The sequence below is a fragment of the Panulirus ornatus genome, chromosome 33 (genome assembly GCF_036320965.1).
Source record: "Panulirus ornatus isolate Po-2019 chromosome 33, ASM3632096v1, whole genome shotgun sequence".
Lineage (NCBI taxonomy): Eukaryota > Metazoa > Arthropoda > Malacostraca > Decapoda > Palinuridae > Panulirus > Panulirus ornatus.
In genome coordinates this window covers 13469532-13487066 of record NC_092256.1, presented here as the reverse complement: position 1 = coordinate 13487066, position 17535 = coordinate 13469532, and the positions used below count along the sequence as shown (strand labels likewise).

At 39.2% G+C, this 17535-nt stretch overlaps 1 protein-coding gene across 2 annotated transcripts in view; it reads left to right on the top strand.

Annotated features, from left to right (window-relative positions):
* Window positions 1–14949, top strand: part of LOC139759479 (uncharacterized) — a 41523-nt gene extending 26574 nt beyond the window's left edge. For both annotated transcript variants that reach the window (XM_071681652.1, XM_071681653.1), the window contains 2 exons: window positions 1689–2355; window positions 8325–14949. In XM_071681652.1, coding sequence (XP_071537753.1) covers window positions 1689–2355; window positions 8325–9346 — 1689 coding nt within the window. In that variant the 3' untranslated portion in view covers window positions 9347–14949. The remainder of the gene's footprint in view (window positions 1–1688; window positions 2356–8324) is intronic.
* Window positions 14950–17535: the final 2586 nt, after the last annotated feature.

Genomic DNA, 17535 nt, shown 5'->3' with positions numbered 1-17535 from the left:
ATGGTGCATGGGAGAGAGGTATGTAAGGACAGGGATTAGTGAAGACTCTTTTGTTGTAGCCATCCCTTTTTTAGGAGTTCCCAAAGGGAACAGGAATCAGAGGTATAGATAGATGCACTGATAGATAGATAGAGGATATATGTATCTGAAGTGGAGGGAACAAGGAGATTGGAGAGCGAATTGGAGATGTAATGATGGAGTGAACAAGATTTTGAATAATCGGGCCTGAACATGCAGGAGGGTGAATGATGTGCATGGGATAGAATGAATTGGAATGATATGATATACTGGGTTCAACATGCTGTGAGTGTACTGAACCTGGGAAGCTGTGGTTTTGGTGCATTATATATGACAGCTAAGGAATGGATGTGAGTGGATGTAGCCTTTCTTCACTTGTTCCTGATGCTACCTTGCTAACATGGGAAATGGCGATCAGGTAGGAAAAAATCTGATATTTACATAATGATAATGAAAAAAATTCAGAAGTTGTTTCATCCACTACTTTTGTAATGTGTAGAATTTTTTATTTGAACAGTAATGTGTAGAATTTCGTATATGTTTGAGCTTCATGCTCTGAAAAGTGTGGGAGTTATTCCTGAGTGTCAGGCATAATTAAGGGTAGAGGTATGGCTACTAGTAGAGAAAGGATTAAGGGATAGCATAGTCCTCCAGACCCTGACCTATGCAGTCAAAACATGGACATGGGATGGGTCACAGAGGTCAAGAAACTAGGCTGTGGAAATAAGCTATTTAGGAGGAGCATGTTGTATGATTATAGGGAATGAAGAAAGTAATGAGGGGATGTATGAGGGATTGGGTATGGCAAGGAAGCAGATAGAGTGATTTGTTGAGTGGTAGAATGGGTGAAAGATAATACTTTGAAGTGGTTTGGGCAAGTGGAAAGAATGCAAGACGTGGAGTTTAGAGGGAGAGTATACAGTTAAAGGGGTTGGTGTGAGAGCAAGAGCACCTTTAACTTGGGGAAATAGAGTGTAAAAGTACTGGAGGGAGAGATATGTGGAAGAATGTGTGGAATGGTGTATGTGAGGGAGGCATGTAGGGACAAGGATAACTGGAGATGCTTTTGCCATGGCTACCTCAATAGTGGGAATTCCAGGTGGAAATAGGTATCAGAGATTGGTTAAAAGCAGTACTATAGATATGTTTGAGGACAGACTTGATAACTATTTTGCTTCAGATCCACGACTTACATGATTTTCACCCTCTTAGTAACGTTGACAGTTTTATAGGTTATTCTAATTTTTATCATGCTAATCTTTGAGTTTCTGATATCTTCCACTATCACAAATAGCCTCAAAAGGACCCAGTAGTCTGTTGCAGTTTGAATTCATTTGTATTAATTTTTTTTTTCATTTGATGTGAACCCTACTTTTTACCCTTTCTATCACTTAAAAGATGTAGATCTTAAAAGATCAGAGTTCATCTTTCAATATTATCTACAAAGGCATATATGATGGTTTTGAATTTTATTTGTAAATATATACTTCAAGTAGAAAAAAGGAAGAAGTAAACATAATGAATTCAGATTTTACTCTAAGGGTTCCGCAGTAATCAAGATGTAGCTTTATGTTGGAAACATCCATTAAGGGGATTGATAAAGATATTTTCTTGTTAAGAGTAAAATTATTTGAATTTAAGGCATGTTTTTATAATGTTTATATTTTCAGGTGTATTACACCGGTAACAATGGACCTGGTGGGAAAAGCAATCCTGGTGTTAGCAACAGTAATATGGGTGCTGCAGCATCAGTGCCCCCAAACATAGCAGGCTATAGTGCTTCCATGGGCATGACTGTACCTCAGCCTTCTCCGGTAGGAAGTATGGCTATGCCTATTTATACCTCAGCAGGTAATATGCCTGTTTATACATCATCTGGCAGTATAGGTATTCCTCCACCTGGAAATGGAGGGCTGGTGCCCATGGTGCCTCCTGGAGGTCAGTATCCTCCTACATACCTCTTCTCTTTACTAGGTGGTCCTGGGGGTACACACACATATGTACCACCTGGAACATATGCTGCACAGCATCCTCATAGGCCCTTTTATCTATCACATATACCACCAGTGGGTCCAGTGGCCCATTTGAAAGCTACACCTCCGCACCCTGGAGCTCCAGTAAATTCTGGCAATGGCAGCAGAGGAGGAAGTAGCAGCAGTAGCAGTAGCAGTAGTAGCGGAAGCACTCGAGGGTTCAGCAAAGGAAATCAGAGAGGGCATACACATGTGAAGGCTTGCTCTCGGTCATCTGACTCATCACCTTCCTCATCACAGTATTCATCGCCACCCCAGACACCTAGTCCTGACCATACACGAGATGGCCATGCTGAAAAGAGAGGTAGGGAATAGTAGTTAAGTACAGTAAATCATCTCTCTTGACTCATTACCTAGCTGAATTCAGATGATCAGATATTCTTAGATATTATTTGTCATAGTACTTGAAAAATTATCTGTTTTGATGATTTGAATAGGCTGAAAGAATCTTTATGCAGACACAAATTGTATTGTGTTTATATCCTGCCTGGCCAAAGACTCAAGTAGGCTTCTGCCATACTTTGAATATGGAGTTTTGGGCATTCTTGGGTAAACGTTTGGTTGGGATTGTAGTAATACCAATAGTTTTCGTACATTTTTTTTTCCAGATTTAACACTTACACTTTATATTATATTACCAAGGATTTGTTGAGACATTCCCTTTATACACTCTTAGCTTTAAGATCTTTGAATTGTACATATTTACATTGTGATTGATTTTTTGGGGAAAAGCTTATCCACAGTTTTTCTCAAATTTGGTTTAATGGTTTCACACTGGCCTTGAGTATCCCTTACTTTGAGGATGCTGTAATGTGCACCATGGATAAACTTTAAGCTGGTGATTGCTGAATGTTTATGTTTTCCAACAGTTCCTTTTATATTTAATACCCATGTTGCTTATCATATGACCAGGCATTTGTTAGAGTTTGTCCATATTAGAATGTGACCAATTTTAGCCAGGTGTAGGCCATTCTAAGATTATTGAAGAGCTAATAGAATTTTAGAATGCTCCCATTAAGAATGGCTAGATATTTATCATTTGAGTTACCCTTATGTAGAGTATGCATTTATTTGTTATTGTAAACCTTTCTAGAAGAGTTTCATGAACTGATTAGACTAGTGGAATGTAACCTCAGCAAGCATAAAAGGTCCCATTGAATTATTTTAGAATCATTTTACATTTTGGAATTGTGTTAGTTAACTTTTATGCATTTGTACAGTAATGGGTTCTTTTCAAGTTGACATGCATTTATTTTGTCATTTTGTGTTGAACTGGTTAGACTTTAAGAATGTTCACATCAGATTTAGCCATATTAAGGCCATTTTATGCTCTTTAAGATAATTCTTGGACTCTGTATCATAACTCTAGTCCAAAAATTACTAGAGGTACATTGGTAAATCTTGGGCAGAAATTTTTTTTAACTATTAATTGCTTTGGAAGACAGTAAGGAGAACAAGAAAACAGCTAGGAGTGAGTAAAGGGAACAGATGGTGAAGTGGTAACAAACATAAAGACGAGATGAAAAAGAGATGAAGTGAGCCTGCTAAATGGATTGGTGAAATAAGAAGAATTGTGGCAATCAGGCATATGGGATTGCATTTGAATTTCTTGAGAAAGGAATTAAGATTATTGTTGATTGTTTAATCAGGTTATTCAGCCCATGTATGGCTCAGGTTAAGGAGCCTGAGAACTCAGAATGGATGGTATAGCCAGCTAGATAAATCTTTGCTCTTTTTTAAGGCAAGGAGGACTGAAGTGAATGCTGAGATTGCAGAAGTATAAATATGCGGTATACTTTGTAATTTTTCAGGGAGAATGATGATTGAGAGGTTAGTGACATGGTCAAAACATCTGATTAGGGAGGAGCAGTGTGGCTCCAGGAGTTATAGAGGATGTGTGGTCCAGTTGCCAACTTTGAAGGATTTGTGAGTGAATTTCTTGGGAACAGAGTGTGAATTATATCTGGCATTAATGGCTTTGGAGAAAGTGTATGATAAGGTTGACAGAGAAGTGAATGCATGAGTTTTAGAGCAATGGGCATGTCTGTGGCATACTGAAGGTGGGGGAACATGGGAGGTGAATCATTTAGTGTTTGCAGACTCTAGAGAGAAACTGTAAAAGCTGGTGACAGTTTGGTAGAGAGTGTGAAAGAATAAAGTTGAGAATGAATGTGAACAGAAGGAAGGTGGTGAGGTGCAGAAATGAGATGAAACGAGATGCTTTGAGAGTAAGTCTGGATGAGGAAGATCTGGACATAGTGGAATGCCTTTATGCCTGGAAGTGGATGTAGTAGGAAGTTGAGAATGAACATAAACAAAGGTAAGGTAACGGTGTGCAGAAGAGAGATGAAGTAAGATGCTTTGAGAGTAAGTCTGAATGGGAGGAATTTGGACAGGTACATGGAAGTGGACTTGGTAGGGGTTAGAACCATGAGGGCTGAAGTGAATCATGGTATGGGAAATGTAACTAAGGGCCCAGGTGCACTGGGGAGTTTCTGGAAAGAGAGGCCACTTTCTGTTAGGGTAGAATAGATATCTTTGAAGACATGGTGGTACTCAGTTGTATGGATGTGAGTCTTGGTCCCGAAATGTAAAAGAACAATTGCTGGATGTAATGGAAGTGAAATGTTTGAGAATATTAAAGTATTGTGAGGCAGGTTGATTGGGGAAGGAATAACTCTATAAGGGAGAGGTGTGTTAGTAAGTGTAGTATAACTGAAAGAGCTGACCAGAGTGTACTGAATTGGTTCACACATTTGGAAAAGATAAGTCAGAAGTTGCGGGAAGGAAAGGGGAAACAAGAAGGAGATGGGAGGATGATATGAAAGAGGCTATAGGGTATAGAGACCTGAGATGTATGCTTTGGATAGAGTGAATTAGATCTATGAAGTGTACGAGAATGATGTGCTATCAATGGGCTGAATCATAACAAATGAAATGGTCAAGGCAAACATGGGATAGGCTATGTATAGTTGCCTGTTTTCATTGTATTATAAATGTGAGAAATAAATTCACAGGAATGAAATCAAAATAGCAAGAAAAATTAATTTGAAGGAAATGAAGACTCTAGTAAGTATGATGAAAAGATTATATTATATAGAGGTAGCTACTTAAAAGACAGTTGCAAGCACTTTGATGAATGTGAGTATTTTTATCCTATATTGTGTGTGGAAGCACTCCTGTTTGGATTTCATGTTATCAGAGAATGTCAAAGTAAGGAAGATTGTGAATATGCTAACCCTGAAGTCTGTTACAAATATTACATATGTATTAAGTCTGCAGATAAGGATAAAATGAAAATATTTCTTGCTAGCAGTTTCCTAAGGCCTCTTTCTTCAAGCCTTTTATTTTTATTTCCAAGGAGTATGCAGTATCTGGGTGGTGCCCTTTTAAGATTAGAAACAATGTCAACAGACCAATCTGTAGGAAAGGAGGCTTGCATAACTGTATTCTTTCTGTAGACTTGGCACCTTGTAGAAATTTTTGCCAGTAGAGCAAGGGCATCATTACCAACATACAAAGCTGCAATTTTATATATTGTGGCAGTTGCAACAGATACTCTACCTCCCCCAGTACATCTAGTGTTAAAGTTCTCACATTAGTCAGTTTTTGGGGTTGAGTAACACTGGTGGCCACAGAGTGGGACAACGACTCCTTTGAATATGCCATACTCTTCAGTTGATGCCACATGTTTATCTAAACCACCTCAGCTTTTTTTTTCCAGTACCTTGACCTTAAAGTCCTAGATTCTGGTATTTACACATACAGATTTTCTCCAACACTTCTAAAGGAAGAGGTCTGGAGAATGCTTAACAAATTGCATTGTACGTAATATTCATTCTGCTCAAAGAAAGTACCATTTGATCCTTCTTTGAAGAACCTGATGACGTGGATGTGACTGAAATCATGTGTTCAAAGTTCTTCTCCAGCTTTTGTCACAGTGAGGATATGACCTTCAAGGAGACATATCTCTGGGTTATGGGTATGTCAGGATAAGTGTCTCTAATCTGTCTTTCTAATGAAACTGGTTGTTTCCTCACTGCAGCCCAAATGGGAGCTTTCAGATGTCTAAGACCATTGACATTCTGATTGTATTTCTGGCAGTTTAACCCTTAAGCATCTCCTTATGAAAATTCTTCCCAGTAGCCTTGGGCTCTTGGTGGTGAGTAGGTGAATTACCAGTTATCGCAATTCTTACCAGAGCCGCCTCCATGAGGAAAAAGTCATCAGAGATATAGATAGGTAGATCGTCTGTAAACAAGAATGCTATGGTAAAGTGTGTTTTTCATATTTATTATCTAAACATTTCTCTTCAGAAGTTTTGTACCAAATGCATGAAGTAATAATCATCCACATATTTAGAAAAAATGCAGTATAAGAAGAAATGGCAAAAGGTGATTGAATTCTTACATAGATTTATTTGAAAACTTACAATTGATATATATTTTTGTAGAGCTTTCTTTTGTAAGTTCTTACTTAACATATTGATTAACAGTTATGTACACAATCAGAAAAATATAGAGGAAAATAAGTGAAATAGATGGAAGTCTTACTGGGGATAGAGGGATCAGCTTTGGTTCAAAGCATTCATTGTGTAATCAAAGAAATATGGTAAATTGATTTTCCTTTTATATTTTCTGCACAGTATTCTTAGTTAATGCTTAAATTGATAATCATCTACATATTCAGAAAAATATAGGAGAAAATAGATGAAATAACTGGAAAGCGTACAGAGCAATAGCAGTCATCTTTGGGTCAAAACATTTAACACATAATTGTTTAAAAGATTAGGAAAATTTCATTTTTTATGTATTTTTTAAATAGTTTTCCTTCTGTAGGTTCGTACTTAGGCTGGAATTCGTACTTAATGCTGGAACTGATAATCATCTACACATTCAAAAAATATATAAGAAAGGTGATATGAATAGAAATCTTAGCTGGGATTAGTTCATTCAATGTGCCTACTCAGCTGGCTGCACACTTTTGAGTGTTTTGCATGAATTCCTAAAATAGTGGGGGTAGTTTAGGTAAGTGAAAAATCAGAAAATTTTATTAAAGATGGATGAGTTTTGGTGACACCAGTGTATTTTGCCTATCACACTTTGCACCAGTTGCAGCAATGATAAGTTAGTCAGTTGTTGTTCGCTGATGGTACAGTTGTGGTGGCTGATTTGAGTGTGAAACTGCAGATGTTAGTGACTTGAGTTTGGAAAAGTATGTGAAAGGAGAAAGTTGAGAGTGAATGTGAATAAGAGCAAGGTTATTAGGTTCAGTAGGGATGATGGCCAAGTTATTTGGGATGTAAGTTTGAATGGAGAAAAATTGGAGGAAGTGAAGTTTTTTAGATATCTGGTATTGGCCTTAGCAGTGAATAGAAACATAGAAGCGGAAGTGAGTCACAGGGTGGGGGAGGGGGTTAAGGTTCTGGGAGCAGTGAAGAATGTTTGGAAGGGGAGAACATTATCTCGGAGAGCAAAAATGAGGATGAAAGGCGTGCAAGAAATAGAGTGAATTGGAACGATGTGGTATACCGGAGTCAACGTACTGTCAGTGGACTGAACCAAGGCATGTGAAGCATCTGGAGTAAACCATGGAAAGGTCTGTGGGAGCTGTGGTTTCAGTGCATTACATATGACAGCTAGAGATTGAGTGTGAACAGATGTGATCTTTTTGTCTATTCCTGGTGCAAGGTAGTGCCAGGTGATGAAGAGTGCTGCAAATTGAATCTTTTTTTTCTGAAGACAACAGACTTAGAGGAAGAGCATCTCAGATCAAGCATTGTCAAGTCTTCACTTGCATTTCTGACTCATGTCTCTAATATCTGTTTACATAGACAATGAAATATTGTGATGTCGATCTGATTTCGATAGATTTAGAGTATACAGAAATTATTGACAGCCTTATATCATGGTAATCAAAAATGAATGGAGATTGATGTGCTTTAAGCATTTAATAAGTGTTTCTGTTATGCCATTGTACGGTGATATTATCTCAACTACAGCTTGGCCAGGCAGGGTTTGTAGATTATCATTCAGTATCATATACTAAGAATCAGTAGCACTGCTTGCTCTTTGGCCAGTTAACTCCTCGTACATGGGAAACTCTGTGTTATGAATTAAGATTTGATATAAAAGATCATTACTTGAAGTTCTTCGTTTATCTATTTATGGTGTTATAGTGAGTAATGAAATCATGACAAGTATAACTTCATAGAAAGTTAGATATTTGGCCAGCATTTGTTGTGGATAAACGTTTTTCTTTTTCCTTTTTCAGGCAAGACTCAGGTTGATGGAGTGGATATATGTGAAGCTGGAGATAGTTTGGGTTTGTTGGGGTCAGGTGCTAGTGAGGAGGGCACTCCACCCCCCTTACACCAACCCCCTAATCCCATCTTGTTGCCCCCACAGGCAAACCTAACACGACCTCGTATTATGCCTTACCCACATCTCAGCTATGTTGGTTTTCAAGGAGGAATGATTAGGTATCCAGGTATACCTTTACCAACCCAAACACCAGTGGTGGCACCCAGAAATCCTGTTCCAGTGAATGGTGACAAATCTAGCCGTGAAACCACACCACCTGCTCCAGGAGCAGTACCATTGGTGCAGCAAGACCCTCAATGTTGTTTACGCTCACCTACTGAAGGCAGCACAATCCCAAGCACTTTGACAGGAAATAATATTGGGCGTAATGGTGGATCTCCCCACACCACAGCTTCCCTTTCAGAAGGCCCCCAGCCTCCTGCAGCCCACACTCCCGTCCCCAGTGTGGCTTCAGCCCCAACTGCCCAGGTACCTCCTGGCACTTCATGCACTGGGGCTCCACACAGCAATGTACAGTACAATGCTCCTGGTTACCCTGTGGTCATGAGTGCCCCAGTATTTCCACAGTTTTCTGGGTTCATGCCAGCTCACAGCTCAGCCCTGTCAAATGGTTTTGTTTCCCCAACTTTGCACCCAAATTTTGCATTTCCTGCAGTGGGTAATGGTATAAATGCAGAGTTTGTGTACAGTGGGCAATATCCTCTTGTAGGGGGCACAACCCAGGGTGGAGGAGGCCCAGGTACTGCATGTGGCACCCCAACTGGGATTGGACCACCCTCCACACCTGGTCCAGGACTTACAGCAGGACTGCCCTATACTCACTATCCTCCCACCCTGCCCCACACGCCCAATCCGTCCGCCGGTGCCAAGAAAACTTGTTACAACTGTGGGCAGGTAGGTCACCACGGTGCTGAGTGCAAGGAGGCAAACATTGAAGAGATGTGCAACGTACCAAAGACTGCCAGGTCTTGAGTACAAAAGTTTTGTGGTGCAATAATATATATAACCACTTTTGTGGCAGCATTTTGGAACATTAATTCACATGAAGATGGATATGGCTACTGTTCAGTTAGAGTTGAAAATGTATTGGTGGCCATTCTTCATTTGCAATGGTGAGGATATTATGACTAAATTTTATATGACTACCTTTTAGTAGTATTGAATGGCTGATGGTAATCAACTATGTCCAGGAAGTATGTCATCATGAGGATTAATTTGTTGTCAGAAGAATCCCTTCTCCAGGTCAGTATTGCTACTGTAAAGGCTTGGTTTCATCTTAATAGAGCAAGACTTCGGCCTTGATATGACTAAAATATTTTTCAACATTGAACATGATGTTTATATGAAAAGTTTTTTATCGTTGAAGTATTAGGAAACTTTTCAAGCATTTTGTACTTGTGAACTTTATTTGTGATAAGTAGCACTGTAACTGTGTGAGTATTCAAGAGGCCAAAGATGAGTTATTGTGATGAGGCCAGTGATTCATGAGGTAAGCACATGGGCTTTAGCTCAAAAATACATAGGAGGGTATTAAAGGGAGGGTCAAGAGATGTTGCCACTTCGCAGTCATAACATGAAAGCTGGGGGAAATATTGGCACTGAGACTTGGAAATCGTTACTTAGTTGTGTGTTTTTGAAAGTGATAAGAATTGTCTTGTCAGTTTTTGCAGTGAGGTATGATTTTCTGTTTTTGCAGAACAAGGCAGGGTGTTGAGATCTGTACACATCCTTTCAGACAAATCTTATGCATTCCATTGATACGGTAGTTATTTTAAACGTTTTGGCAGGCAAATTCTCAAGTGAATGTCTTATTATCAAATCACAGAAATGTTCAAGATATTACAAAAATTATAATTTCTGATTTTCTAATGATTCCTGGACATACATATTTTGGAGTAGGAATGATTGATTAGTAATCAGTTAATCAAAAGTACCCCAGATTATTTGGGAAGTGCTCATAACCAGTAAAGCTTGTGATTATCAGCTCATCCCTGCTAAGGCTCCTGATTTTGCTCTGATTGCCTGTATATCTTCATTTCTACCGTTAACATATTCGTCTTTTGAAAAGTACTGGGGAAGCAGCAGAAACATGAACATAAGTATAGAGTTGAAGCTTGTTAGATTGTTCAGATTTATTTTTCCCACTCAATGCCACCAGAGAAGTTTGATGATTTTAAGGTCTACTGCTGCTGTAAGAGGATTTAATAGCTATATATAGGCTATGAAATACAATCAGCTGAGAAAGTAAGAGATTTGGTGCAAAGCCAAGGGGATAATAGAGTTCCCCCAATGTCTTATGAAACAGGGTCCAGATGCTTGAGCTCATATTACCTGATGTTGATGTTATGCGAGGCCATAATATTTTCTAAGTCACTTAGTATCCAGTCATTACTTATTTATATTGTTTTGATGTGGTGCTTTTTTTCTGTTGTCAATGAAACTTAGAGTGGTTAAGTATTCTACAAAGGCTGGTTAAGGATTTATTGTGTTTCAAAGAATATGGCTACTCAAATAAGAACTGATCTAGATCATCACAGCTTTATATGATATCTGCTGATCTTGCTACAAGCAGATGGGTTTTAAGACAAAGCTTCAGCCTGCTTGTCAAATTTCTATATTTTGAAATGGTTATAGTTCAGAAGTTTACTTGGAATTTAGCTTATAATTTAGTTAATTTACACAGTATTGGAATTAATAGCTGCTATAGGTTGATGAGTAGAAGTTGCATATTGAAAAATAAAGTCAGGGAAAAGATTTCAGTCTTGGATTTGTAAGTACTGTATTTCATACATTTTAGTATATGACTCTATACAATGATGGCAGGGTACACACTTGTTATTTTAGCATTGGTATGAAAATACCGGTATAGTTTTATTGATGTTATTCAGTGATATCTTTGTAATGAACATTACAAAAAAAAAAAGATATTTTCATCATTTCTCTTGAAGTTGGGACTTTAACCCCCAGGGCAGTAGTGGTGTTAAGTTAAGGAACCAGGCTAACTTGATGGCAAATTAATGGTTTGGTGCTTACCGTGTGTGACCAACTCTGAAACACCTTTACTTGGAGTGAGGTACAAACTCGCACTCAGTGCGCCAGACCAGTGATTCACCATGAGATCATACATGTTCTACTGTGTATAATGAACGTAGATTATATTTTCTTGCTGAAATTTCCCTGTAATTACCAGTAATGCATTATTGTTCGTAACAGGCTAAAGACCCCAACCACTTTGACTTCTTAGATTTATGTCATCCCTTCTGCTCATTGGTAAATTTTACATACAGTTGAGCATTGTCCTTCTTAAAGGTCTTAGGATTTAACAAGAATCTACTCTGTGGTCATAATGATTGTGTTTGTTGAGTCCATCAGGCCTTTTTTTTTTTTTTTTTAGATTCCATGCAGTCAACAATTCCTTGAGGTTGGAATCTACCACATTTATTATAATTCTATAATTCTTATTAAGATCCTTCTTGCTTCATATGAAGCTATTTGTTATATGTAGAGACTGAAACAAGTTATTTGAGAGAAATGTTGACTACATTGTAGTAAGTAAATCAAAGGTTTTTATTTTACTTTTATTTTTTCTGTTATCACCTTTGCTGCAAGAGGTTAGGTTTCTTCAAGATTTACTAGATATGTAATGTATATTGTCGATATCTTATCTATTTTAACCAAAAATATGCATGTTTGTGTGTACAGTATATCCTTCTGTACATGTAAAAGTTTATATTTTCTTGTAGGCTAAAGTCTTTTTAGATTCAAAAGTTTTGCAAAATTGGGAAAATTTTTATGGAAGTGGGAGGTATAAAGTTGTAGAATCTTCCATTATGCATAATCATACTCATCAACAGTGCATTTTTAGCTAAAGGTCCAAGGTAGGAAGTCACAGAAGAGATTGAGTATGCCATTTTGGCTTTGTTAAGAGACTTCTGTGTAGGCTTTATGATGGCTGTATCTATTACATATCATTGGGTCCACAAAAAAATTGGTAAATGGTCACAGTTGCATATTAGTTATACTGTGAGGGGTGCAAGCATGTCTGAATCATGCAGATTAGTGTTATAGATGAAAGCATGGATAAGGGATGAGTAAAATTAGTGTCTTTAGAATTCACTGTAAGTGAAAGTGTTCTCAGTTTCCTTCATGGTGCCTCTGTGTTTATGCTGTCACCCTAGTTTTTTGAGAATCCATCTCTCTCCTAACATGATTAGTAAATGCCTCTCCTGTTTCTCTTTGGAAACTTCTTTTCCTTACCTTACTTATATTGCAGGTACCAGTGCTCTCTCTTTTCTAGCTTAAGAAGCCTTTTAGTAAAACCACATGAGAAAAAGGTTGAGCACTTTTCATTTGGTAGTACAGTATTTAAGACAGTTTTGTGTGTTGTTTTGAATTTGTGCCCATTTTCTTTGTGTGCATGTGTGTGTGTGTGGTATTTTATGCTTGTGTCACTTAGTGTGTCTGTATAATGTACATTTGCATATGTATGTTTGAATGTTTTGTTCTACAGGTATGTCTGTATTGCCCATCAAAAAATTGCCACAAACCTGGTGTGCCTCACAAACGGATTATGCATTACGCACACACATTTTTTTCATGCATCCTCACCACTTCTGCGTGAGTGAGGTAGCATCAAGAACAGATGACAGTGCCTTGGAGGGAAAACTCCTCTCTTGGCTCCTTGCTCTGTTCTTTCATAGGAAAAGTAATACAGGAAGGGAGGCTTTTCAGCCACTAGCTCCTGATCTCTTAGTTGCCTTCTACGACATGAAAGGAATATAAGGATTGTAGTCTTTCCCCCATCCCCAGGGATAATGCACAGAGGCATAAGTTTGTTGAATATTCCAGGGAAATTATATGGGATGGTATTGATTAATGAGGAAAGATTGACAAAGAGGATATATGTGTCAGAGGTGGAGGGAATGAGGAGAAGTGGGAGACCAAATTGGAGGTGGAAAGATGGAGTGAAAAAGATTTTGTGTGATCGGGGCCTGAACATGGAGGAGGGTGAAAGGTGTGCAAGGAATAGAGTGAATTGGAATGATGTTGTATACCGGGGTCGACGTGCTGTTAGTGGATTGAACCAGGGTGTGTGAAGCGTCTGGGGTAAACCGTGGAAAGTTCTGTGGGGCCTGGATGTGGAAAGGGAGATGGGGTTTCGGTGCATTACACATGACAGCTAGAGACCGATTGTGAACGAATGTGGCCTTTGTTGTCTTTTCCTAGTGCTACCTCACGCACATGGGTGGGAGGGGGCTGTCATTTCATGTGTGGCGGGGAATGGCGACGGGAATGAATAAGGGCAGACAGTATGAATTATGTACATGTGTATATATGTATATGTCTGTGTGTGTGTGTATATATATATATATATATATATATATATATATATATATATATATATATATATGTTGAGATGTATAGGTATGTCTATGTGCGTGTGTGGACATGTATGTATATACATGTGTATGTGGTTGGGTTGGGCCATTCTTTCATCTGTTTCCTTGCGCTACCTCGCTAATGCAGGAGACAGTGACAAAGTATGATAAAATAATAAGAAATATATTGATTAAGAGGGTGAAGGCATGTACAGAGCATGAGATTGGGGATGAGCAGTGTGGCTTCAGAAGTGGTAAAGGATGTGTGGATCAGATGTTTGCTTTGAAGAATGTGTGTGAGAAATATTTAGTAAAGCAGATGGATTTGTATGTAGCATTTATGGATCTGGTGAAGGCTTATGATAGGGTTAATAGAGATGCTTTGTGGAAGGTTTTAAGAGTATATGGTGTGGGAGGAAGGTTGCTAGAAGTGAAAAAGTTTTACCAAGGATGTAGGGCATGTGTATGAGTAGAAAGAGAGGAGAGTGATTGGTTCCCAGTGAATCTCGGTCTGCGGCAGGGGAGTGTGATGTCCCCATGGTTGTTTGATTTGTTTATGGATGGGGTGATTAGGGAGGTAAATGCAAGCTGTGGAGGGAGGGGTGAGTATACAGTCTGTTGTGGATGAGAGGGCCAGTTTTTGTTCGCTGATGATACTGCTCTAGTGACTGATTTGAGTGAGAAACTACGGAAGTATGTGACTGAGTTTGGAAAATTGTGTGAAAGAAGAAAGCTAAGAGTAAATGTGAATAAGAGCAAGGTTATTAGGCTCAGTGGGGTTAAGGGACAAGTTACTTGGGATGTGAGTTTGAATGGAGAAAAAACTGGAGGAAGTGAAGTGTTTTAGATATCTGTGAATGGACTTGACAGCAAATGGAACCATGGAAGCAGAAGTGAGCCACAGGGTGGAGGAGGGGATAAAGGTTCAGGGAGCAGTGAAAAATATATGGAAGGAGAGAATGTTACCTTGGAGAGCAAAAATGGGTATATTTTAAGGGATCGTAGTTCCAACAATGTTATATGGTTGCAAGGCATGGGTTATAGATAGGGTTGTACTTGTACAGAGGAGAGTGGATGTGTTGGAAATGAAACGTTTGAGGACAATATGTGGTGTGAGGTGGTTTGATCGAGTAATTAATGAAAGGGTAAGAGAGATGTGTAGAAATAAAAAGACTATGGTTGAGAGAGCAGAAGAAAGTGTTTTGAAATGGTTTGGTCACGTGGAAAGAATGAGTGAGGAAAGATTGACAAAGAGGATATATGTGTCAGAGGTGGAGGGAATGAGGAGAAGTGGGAGACCAAATTGGAGGTTTATATAAATGTGAATAAGAGCAAGGGTAAGAGAGATGTGTGGAAATAAAAAGAGCATGGTTGAGAGAGCAGAAGAGGGTGTTTTGAAATGGTTTGGGCACATGGAGAGAATGAGTGAGGAAAGATTGACCAAGAGGATATATGTGTCGGAGGTGGAGGGAACGAGGAGAGTGGGAGACCAAATTGGAGGTGGAAAGATGGAGTGAAAAAGATTTTGTGTGATCGGGGCCTGAACATGCAGGAGGGTGAAAGGAGGGCAAGGAATAGAGTGAATTGGATCGATGTGGTATACAGGGGTTGACGTGCTGTCAGTGGATTGAATCAGGGCATGTGAAGCGTCTGGGGTAAACCATGGAAAGCTGTGTAGGTATGTATATTTGCGTGTGTGGACATATGTATATACATGTGTATGGGGGTGGGTTGGGCCATTTCTTTCGTCTGTTTCCTTGCGCTACCTCGCAAACGCGGGAGACAGCAACAAAGCAAAAAAAAATATATATATATATATAGAAAAGCAAATGGATTTGTATGTAGCATTTATGGATCTGGAGAAGGCATATGATAGAGTTGATAGAGATGCTCTGTGGAAGGTATTAAGAATATATGGTGTGGGAGGCAAGTTGTTAGAAGCAGTGAAAAGTTTTTATCGAGGATGTAAGGCATGTGTACGTGTAGGAAGAGAGGAAAGTGATTGGTTCTCAGTGAATGTAGGTTTGCGGCAGGGGTGTGTGATGTCTCCATGGTTGTTTAATTTGTTTATGGATGGGGTTGTTAGGGAGGTAAATGCAAGAGTCCTGGAAAGAGGGGCAAGTATGAAGTCTGTTGGGGATGAGAGAGCTTGGGAAGTGAGTCAGTTGTTGTTCGCTGATGATACAGCGCTGGTGGCTGATTCATGTGAGAAACTGCAGAAGCTGGTGACGGAGTTTGGTAAAGTGTGTGGAAGAAGAAAGTTAAGAGTAAATGTGAATAAGAGCAAGGTTATTAGGTACAGTAGGGTTGAGGGTCAAGTCAATTGGGAGGTGAGTTTGAATGGAGAAAAACTGGAGGAAGTGAAGTGTTTTAGATATCTGGGAGTGGATCTGTCAGCGGATGGAACCATGGAAGCGGAAGTGGATCATAGGGTGGGGGAGGGGGCGAAAATTTTGGGAGCCTTGAAAAATGTGTGGAAGTCGAGAACATTATCTCGGAAAGCAAAAATGGGTATGTTTGAAGGAATAGTGGTTCCAACAATGTTGTATGGTTGCGAGGCGTGGGCTATGGATAGAGTTGTGCGCAGGAGGATGGATGTGCTGGAAATGAGATGTTTGAGGACAATGTGTGGTGTGAGGTGGTTTGATCGAGTAAGTAACGTAAGGGTAAGAGAGATGTGTGGAAATAAAAAGAGCGTGGTTGAGAGAGCAGAAGAGGGTGTTTTGAAATGGTTTGGGCACATAGAGAGAATGAGTGAGGAAAGATTGACCAAGAGGATATATGTGTCGGAGGTGGAGGGAACGAGGAGAAGAGGGAGACCAAATTGGAGGTGGAAAGATGGAGTGAAAAAGATTTTGTGTGATCGGGGCCTGAACATGCAGGAGGGTGAAAGGAGGGCAAGGAATAGAGTGAATTGGAGCGATGTGGTATACAGGGGTTGACGTGCTGTCAGTGGATTGAATCAAGGCATGTGAAGCGTCTGGGGTAAACCATGGAAAGCTGTGTAGGTATGTATATTTGCGTGTGTGGACGTGTGTATGTACATGTGTATGGGGGGGGGGGTTTGGGCCATTTCTTTCGTCTGTTTCCTTGCGCTACCTCGCAAACGCGGGAGACAGCGACAAAGTATAAAAAAAAAAAAAAAAAAAAAAATATATATATATATATATATATATATATATATGACATCTAGAGACTGAGTGTGTAATGCACCGAAACCACAGCTCCCTATCCACATCCAGGCCCCACAGACCTTTCCATGCTCTACCTCAGGCGTTTCACATGCCCTGATACAGTCCACTAACAGCACATTGACCTTGGTATAGCACATCATTCCAAATCACTCTTTTCCTTGTATGCCCCTTACCCTCCTGTATGTTAAGGCCCCGATCACTCAAAATCTTTTTTCACTCCATCCTTCTACTTCCAATTTGGTCTCCCGCTTCTCCTTGTTTCCTCCACCTCTGACACATATATCCTCTTTGTCAATCTTTCCTCACTCATTCTCTCCATATGTCCAAACCATTTCAACACACTCTCTTCTGCTCTCTCAACCATAGTCTTTTTATTTCTACACCTCGCTCTTACCCTTTCATTAATTACTCAATATATATATATATATATATATATATATATATATATATATATATATATATATATATATATATAGGAGGTTGTTTCTCACATTGCTTCAAGTTTGCATTGTATGTCATTGCTAAGGGTACCTTTACAGTTTCTTTTATCCACATCCTTTACCTTGCAGCTGCTAGAATAATCTAAAAA